Source organism: Genypterus blacodes, unplaced genomic scaffold (genome assembly GCF_046128005.1).
Source record: "Genypterus blacodes isolate CSIRO-AG114 ecotype Tasmania unplaced genomic scaffold, CSIRO-AGI_Gbla_v1 ptg000010l_1, whole genome shotgun sequence".
NCBI lineage: Eukaryota > Metazoa > Chordata > Actinopteri > Ophidiiformes > Ophidiidae > Genypterus > Genypterus blacodes.
In genome coordinates this window covers 611,850-620,000 of record NW_027466824.1, presented here as the reverse complement: position 1 = coordinate 620,000, position 8,151 = coordinate 611,850, and the positions used below count along the sequence as shown (strand labels likewise).

Genomic DNA, 8,151 nt, shown 5'->3' with positions numbered 1-8,151 from the left:
GTGCACATGATACTGTGTGGGACTGAGTGACTGACCACCCTGTCCTGTCCTGTCCTGTCCCCTCCTCTCCTGTCCCGTCCCCTCCTGTCCTCTCCTCTCCTGTCCTCTCCTCTCCTGTCCTCTCCTCTCCTGCCCCCCCCCTCTCCTGTCCTCTCCTGTCCCCTCCTGTCCCGTCCTCTCCTGTGAAGTGTTTTGCCAGGACCCCTCCCCTGTGCCGACACACCCCTGGTTTCAGTGTAACCCCAGCTGCAACTTCCAGGAACACAGCGTCACAAGAGTGCTGGCAAAGCTTTAATTTCTAAAAAGATCAACACCGCCCGGCTCAAAGCGCTCGGGCCTTAGCTCTCGTCTTCATCAACAAGGACGTTGCTCACCTGGCCTCTAAGTCATTCACTTATCCTTTTAGTACGCGTCTCTGATTTGGCAGCATTACAGGAACAAGGAAGCTCCTAAGCTGAGGAGTGATGTGACAGGCTGTAGTATTAATAAGGTGTTAATATTGACATCCTCTGGTGAAACTGTGAGGCGGGAGCAGAGTGTAATGAAGCCAGCAGACGTGAGGGGAAGGAGGGGAGCTGAGGCAGAGCTGCTAAATCAAATCTAAAAGCACTGCAACTGAACACGGACCACAGAAAGCAGGCTAAATCTGTTTACAGGTTCAAGTTTCAACCTTCCGTGAGACCAGCGGGAGCGGGAGTCGGTGGCTGCTGCAGATAGAGTGTCAAAGCAGCGGCGTCTACAGTGACACAGGCAACACATGGACACACACTCTGGATGTTAACGTATAGAGCTGAGCGTCTTCCTCTCACTGTGAAGCCTGTTTGTTCATCTGTGGCTGTCCGGACGAGGAGACAGACGAGTGTAAGACACAGAGTTCAGAGGAATTCCACTTTGTTGTGCAACAGTTGAGCACACCTGGGGGACACACACACACACACACACACACACACACACACACAGACAGACAGACAGACACACCTTAAGGCACAGATAGACCTCATTCACCGTGAATGCGTGAGAGGAAGAGCGAGAATTTGAGACATTGCCGACGGCAACAGAGTGACTGTGCTGCACCCTCTCTCCTACAGAGCAGCGTACAGTACATACCTCTGAGCAGGCCGAGTCCAGATAAAGCTGAGGGGCTGTGTGTGTGTGTGTGTGTGTGTGTGTGTGTGTGTGTGTGTTTGTGTCTGTGTGTCTGTGTATATTAAAATCATAGCTTGATAAGATGAGCATGTGTAAGAATAGAAATGCAAATCTTATGCTATTCAAACACATGACATCATAAGAAACACACACATGTATAGTAGAGTTATCATGTGTTGTTGTGCATCTTTAAGAAGTTAACTCTGCTTCAGCGAGCCTGGAACAGACATTCTGCTGATGTTATCACATTTGGGTGTTCTGCTGTCCCAAACCTCTCCTCTCTACTGTCTGTGCTGAAATGATAAGACACACAACACACACAAAACAGGACAGGGCAAGTGTGTGATGGTGTACCTACGTTTGCCTCCCCCTGACCTCTGACCACGATAATTAAATAAGAAAGGACTATCTCCAACGTTTCTGGGATAAGTGAACATTAAATCACATTAAACCCGTTGGCTATTTTTGGAACTCAAGCAAGATGATGAAGACATAACTGTGAATGTGTGACGGGCATGTACGTGTTTCAGATCTTAAGCTTCAGCTGAGCTCGTCTGAACGCTGAGGCGTCGCTGTGCTCCTCATCATCATTGATGTTACCTGAAGGTATCCTGTCATGTGTGCGCGACAGGCGTGATTCAGGACTGCATCAGATCTGTCTGTGAGCTACACAGCTAGCGGGGATTCAAGGTGACATTAGCTCCACATTGATAACACTAAGGCTGAAATGTGTCTCGGTGGATCGGCGATAGCGAAGCAGCAGTTGGCACTGAGCAGTATGCAGCAGTCACCTGCTTACACGGTGCGGAGCGGCTGTAAGCTAGCAGGCTACCAGCTGGCTTTGAAAACATTGACGGAACTAACGAGCCATCGGAGTGTCAGTGAATGCAGCACGGGGCGAACCAACCTGACATCTGCACACCATATCCGCGTCCTGGGCCAGCAGATCCACTACTTTGCCTTTCCCCTCGTCGCCCCATTGAGCCCCCAGCACCACGGTCACTCTGTTGCCCACGGCCGGCCTGGCTGCAGGTGTCGTCCCGCTGGCATTTCCATTGGGGGACCTTGAGGATTCCTGATTCCCACTTTCCGACATTTCTTCTGGGTCCCTGTCTGTCTACTTGTGCGCCCTTTCGCACGGTGTCGCTTCAAAGATAGTAGAGAAAACGAGAGAGACACCGCGCGACGTCAGACACCAGGAAGAATCTGGGCTGACGCATGCGTAACAGTGTCTACATGAAAACCTCCATACATCATGTCATGAGTGGCTTCAGCTAAATGCACAATGATGCAATAGGAAATTCCACACATACGTAAGGAGAAAACATTATATTTTGCTCAATGGATCCGAAGGTTTTCGCTTCAATGCCAATGACAACGCGTTTCTTAACTCTGACACAACAGGTGAATCATCTTGTTTGAGTTTACATCGTCTCAGACACTCCCCCTTCGTGTGTGTGTGTGTCTTCTCTTTTGCGTTTATCTTTTCATCTTTCATAAATATTTGGTTACTGATGTCGTTTTAAAGAGGAACGATCGTATCAGTATGTGTTCTTACTGTAATGTTATCAGTTTAAACTATGCTGCCGACATCAATAATCTGTAATCTGAACCCCACGCTTTGATGCATCAACAAGATTGTTCCTGAGTGCCTAATTATTATTTTTTTTTAATTTTAATTAAATGTTATTGTATTAATACTTGCAGTTTAACAATACAAATTTAGCCTTGCCGATATTACATCAGCGGAACCTGCGACCATCACCGAGGAATATAATACAGCTTTTTGCGATGTCACATTATCTTTTATTACTGATCAGTGGTTAAAAACATTAGAATTGATTCCGTGTGCTGTATTTGTGAGGAAGTGTCTCTATCTAGTGGTGATAGTACAAGAATGGCAGCGATGCAGTTTCATATCCGACTGGCTGACAATGGATGGATGATTAAGGCATGCTGCAATAAAAGTTGTTGTTATTTTTTCCCTCAACATTCTGCATAAAAAGAAAAACTTCAAGTAGTAGTTGAATGAAATACAACCTTTTATTATGAAGGACGGTGACCGGAAGTTTTATTGTCGTTCCCGCTAGTGGCACGCGGGCCTGTTTATGTTTTATTTACTTCCGTAGCTTGTAAGCTAGGGGGACACGGGCTACATGCAGTCAACCCTAAACGCCCTCGGTTCATCCTCAGCTGTAAAACTCTGAAAATGTCGTCGACGTTGCTCCTGAAAGCTTTTGTAAATGAGCGACTGACCGCCGCTGCAGAGGAAATATTTCAGGTTTTCGAGAAAACAATCATCAAATATGAGGCAGAAGTTAGCGGCTGTCAGCAGGAGATCCAGAGACTCAGAGGACTTCTGCTCCATCACACAACAGGTCACTGTGTTTGTCTCTGACTGTGTTTGTTACTGAATTAACTGACTGATGATGTTTTGAAGGAACGACCTTCTCCCATTAGTGTTAAAGAAGGAGCAGGAGCGGATTAGTTTCATCTTCAGTAATCAGTTAATTAATCAACTCGTAGTATTAGTTTTGCTGTTCTACAATGATGAAGATCAATGGCATTTGAGACTGTGTACGTTTGCGTCTGTGAAGTATTTACAAGTGTCATTGTTAATAAGAAACAAGATGAAGTAGGGAGGGAATGACATCTTCAGTACTTTGTGGACTATAATGACGCTATTTTGTTGTATTTTAAACTGTGAATAAACAAATATATGATTATAGGGTCATCAACATGGATGTGTGGTTGTAGTGTTAGTGTAGTAGTGTGTAGTGTGGAAGAGCGTCTGGAAACCTGCAGCCTCATCACACTGAGCTCACTGCACTGCTGTGACGTAATGATCTCCTTCCCTGTGATTACTTTGTTCCCTGGTGTTATTATCTTGTTGCCACTACTTATTGATCTCCTCCCCACACATTATCACTCATCACCCAGGTGTTCTTCTACACTCGTAACACTAATGAAGAAGAAGTGATTCACAATGTGAGACGTGCTAAATGTGTTTTCTGTGACTCTTGCCTTCAGATTCCCCTCAGCCTCTCATCTGTAAAGAGGAACCGTCTCCAGAGCATCAACACTGTGAGCAGGACCTGAGCCCCAACTTGAGCCTGAGTGTCACAGAGCCCCGGAGTATTAAAGAGGAAGAAACAGAACAATGGGAAGACTATCAATACTTTAAGCAAGCTAACGTCCTCTATCGTCCGTCTTCCTCTGATTGGAGACAAAACCAGCAAGAGGATCCAGAAGCGTCTTTACCACCTCCTGCTCAAAACAATGTTCCAAACAGTGACTGGGAGGAACAGCTTCAGGAGCTGCAGGGAACCAAAGCAGTGCAGTTCAGACTCCACCATCATGACACCAGTGAGCCGGAGGATCCAGAGAGTGAGAGACCGGCGGCAGGTTTGAGTGACTGTCAACACGCTCTGAGGGAAGAGAGTCAGATTCCCCTCCTCACTCCCAGAGCATCTATAGACTCATCTGATGTAAACACACTTACATCAAGCCAGCGCTGCTATTTATGTGACATAAATGTGAGTCAGCACCTAAGTAATCATGTTTGTCCTCTACTTCCAAACGATGTCGGCGTTGCCTGCCGCGTGTGCGGGAAAGCCTTCGAGTCCCCGGACGCACTCAGTGTGCACATGAAGACGCACAAGGGCTCCAGCTCCTGTCACGTGTGCGGCAAACAATGCAAAGGCATCACGGCTCTGACCAACCACATGGTCAGCCACTCAGGGATAAAGCTGCATCGCTGCCACGTGTGCGGGAAGGAGTGCGGCCGGAAAGGAGATCTGAAAATCCACATGAGGATCCACACGGGGGAGAAGCCCTTCTGCTGCTCCTACTGCCAAATGCGTTTCACCCACAGTGGCCATCTGAAGAAGCACATGAGGAGCCACACGGGAGAGAGGCCGCACCGCTGTGACGTCTGCAGCCGACGGTTCCTTCAGAGTGTTCATCTGAAATGCCACCTGAGGACTCATGCTCAGAAGTACTGAGCCTGCACTGAAGGGGCTGAAGCCTCTGACCTGTAATGTTTTTGTTGTTAATGTTTAAACTATTCTGTTCCAACTTATCACCTTAAGTTGGATGATTATGATTTGTGCAAAGTGAAATAAAACCTGCTAACAGAACCTCAGAACGTTTGAGCTTCATGCTGTCACACTGAGCCGCACATCAATCACAAACAATCACATGTTAATCAGGGAAAACGGCAGTATCAGCAGGTGACGGGTTAAATAAGACGTTAACTTTGATGCTGCTGACATTGTGTGTTGTCTTGCAAGAGGAGAGACTCACCGCTAGATGGCAGCAGTCTGTAGTTCATGCGTCTGTACAGCAACACCATCACCTGGAGCCTGAGGGGCATCAGAGAGGGAAGAACCACTTCAACCGCTTATCATCACAGCTTATTTATAGATCATGAGTTGTTTGTTTCGATCCCTATTTGGTTCTTCACACTGACAGCAGTATGTGTGACTGTATGACGACATGTTTCAGTCAACCAGATTTGGACCCTCTTCTGGATTTAATTAGCCACAATGTCAATAAAGGAAAGTCCCTGACCCGGATCAGAACCCTAGTTTAATGGCTTCTCTCCTGGATTCTGGCCGACCTGCCAACCTAGTTTCATGAAAATTAGAACACAACTCTACCAGTAATCCATCCAACAAACAAACCAACACAACAGAAAAAAAAAAGCGGTTCAAAGAATTCACATCAAGTTGAAATTCAAAGGGAAAGATTTGATCTTATGATCTTGAGCTAAATGCTGTGAGTCTGCTTATTATCATGACTTCTGAATATTTTGGTATCTAAGCATAAATTCAGCTGAAGGGCAGTTTGTCCTGTTGGTTTTCTGTTTCCTGTTCTGCTGTGTCAGCCCTCACTGGCTTCACCCACAAGCTGAACTCCTGTGGCCTCTGGTCCTCTGTTATCAAACTTCCTCTGCAGCTGCATTATTGCATTTACAAGGTCACCCAGTTTGAACTCTGAAGAAGCAGAGGAGGTCTAGATAAAAAAGGGTTAAGTCAGGTTGCTTGCCCACTGTGACCCTGCTGCCTAAACCACACCCTCTAATCTGGTTACACAACCGTCCCAATGACACAGGACCACCACCAAACACCACTGGATCCATGGGAACAGCGTCCCACATGTCAGCTCCTGCCTGGCCTTAATATAGCTTCACTGACAGGTTGATCATTTGTAAATAAAGCCCTGAGCTGACCTCCAATCAGACCATCCCTGAACTCCACTGTCGAGGGTCCAAACTAGCTGGAGGTAAAGAAGTGTTTACACTGAGTTGCAATGTCCCAGCTCGAGGGATTTGATCCGGACTGTGGCCGTGGGAGCAAAATGCCTCTGATTTTGCTGACAAAGGAGGGCCAAAGGTTAATCCTCTCTGAGGTCAAACTATGTGAAACTCCAGGGAATGGAAAGCATTTTCTTATTGTGGGTCAGGGCATGCTGTGTTACATTACATTACGGTCATTTAGCAGACGCTTTTATCCAAAGCGACTTACAGTAAGTGTGTTCAACAAAGGTAGATAAAAGAACTTCAGGTCACAAGAAATCGTAAGCGCATTTCCTTCCTAAACCAACAGCTAAGAGCAGAACTAGAGCTAGAGTAGAAGCGCAATAAGTTAGGTACTATGATGAATGAGAAAAAAGGACAAATTAGAAATGAAAGATTAGAAAACAAGAGCATCAGAAGAGCTAAAACAGAGTAGGTGATGTCCTAAGAGGGAGGATCTGGGGAGTGATTCTACATAGATCTGCATGGGTGGAGACGAGTTATGTCAGCATATTCCCCCTGTGTGTTCATGTGTGTATCAGTGTGTGTGTGTGTGTGTGTGTGTGTGTGTGTGTGTGTGTGTGTGTGTCTGTCTGTGTGTGTGTGTGTGTGTGTGTGTGTGTGTGTGTGTGCGTGTATGAAGAGTTGAAATCAGAGGAATTTGGATGAACTTTTGAGAGATGTATTGCCTGTGTTTAGGTGGAGGTTTGGGCGTGGAGCGGAGAGGAGCGGAGAGGAGCAGAGGGATCCAGCCTGATGTGGAGGAGGACCACAAACATCTGCTGTAGATTCCCCACTCTTGCACACATATGCACACAGTCTGAAGCAATGAAAACAGCCCAGAGGTGAAGATACTGAAGTGAGGCATGAATTATTCTGTCTCCTCAGTGTGGGAGTCTGCCTGTCGTCCAGCCTTCCATCTGTTTGACGGGGGAGTAGAGATGATTTACAAGCTTATCAGCTTCTCATGGAAACCTTCCATTTTCCCTTTACATCCTGAATGTTTGCTCTTGGCCCGAATCGAACTCACTCATCCACACAATAAACTAACTGACCATTTGTTTGTGGGAAGTCTTGAAGGAATGCCAGGGGGTACATTTGCGATATTGTTTACTTTCTCTGGCTAATCCCTGCTCACATGAATCAGCAGCTGAAGGCTCCATGCGGTCAATGACTCGGCTATTAAAAGCCCAGAGAATGACAGTTGTTGCTTTGGGAAGCTGTCCAGCGGTTTCCTCACGTAACTCTGATCTGTCAGCAGTTACCCACCGCACACACAGCACAGGATTACACAGGAGCACGAATAAAAACCCATAACCTGAACCCCTGTTGTGCTCACATCAGGAGAAGGCCAAGGTCGTCCATCTGCTCAGTTCATGGATCTTTAAATGTGATCTCTGCATCTCTTCTTCTACCTTACAGACACGATGCACTTCACCTCCTCATCCATCACTACTTACATTATGCCATTGGGCTTCTCGGGCATTTTTGGTAACAATCAGGTCAATAATTCACCTGTAAATACCACAGAAACACACAGAAACCTAGCAACCATTTGATCCCTCAGCCAGAACCTTCTCAGCTCGGTAACTCTGCCTCTGTTCTTACTGTTTGGGTGTTGATAAAGATTCAATAAACCAAAAATCTGAGACCACTCCTGAAAATGCTCTTATCCTGCATTATTACCCAGTTTTATACAATCTGGA

General features: G+C 46.3%; 2 protein-coding genes across 2 annotated transcripts in view; one reads left to right on the top strand and one right to left on the bottom strand.

Annotated features, from left to right (window-relative positions):
* adss2 (adenylosuccinate synthase 2) overlaps window positions 1-2,299 on the bottom strand; it is a 10,239-nt gene extending 7,940 nt beyond the window's left edge. Inside the window, exon 1 of the mRNA XM_076158954.1 lies at window positions 2,054-2,299. Coding sequence (XP_076015069.1) covers window positions 2,054-2,242 — 189 coding nt within the window. The 5' untranslated portion in view covers window positions 2,243-2,299. The remainder of the gene's footprint in view (window positions 1-2,053) is intronic.
* A 957-nt stretch (window positions 2,300-3,256) lies between these two features.
* On the top strand, window positions 3,257-5,284 carry LOC143007603 (uncharacterized). The gene is made up of 2 exons (XM_076159019.1): window positions 3,257-3,524; window positions 4,177-5,284. Exons 1-2 carry the CDS (start codon window positions 3,356-3,358, stop codon window positions 5,148-5,150), a joined length of 1,143 nt encoding a protein of 380 aa, XP_076015134.1. The 5' UTR covers window positions 3,257-3,355; the 3' UTR covers window positions 5,151-5,284.
* Window positions 5,285-8,151: the final 2,867 nt, after the last annotated feature.

Coding starts and splice junctions, on each gene's coding strand:
- LOC143007603 (XM_076159019.1), top strand. CDS start 3,356: ATGTCGTCGACGTTGCTCCTGAAAGCTTTTGTAAATGAGCGACTGACC. Junction 3,525..4,176: donor TCTGCTCCATCACACAACAG/GTCACTGTGTTT, acceptor TCTTGCCTTCAG/ATTCCCCTCAGCCTCTCATC.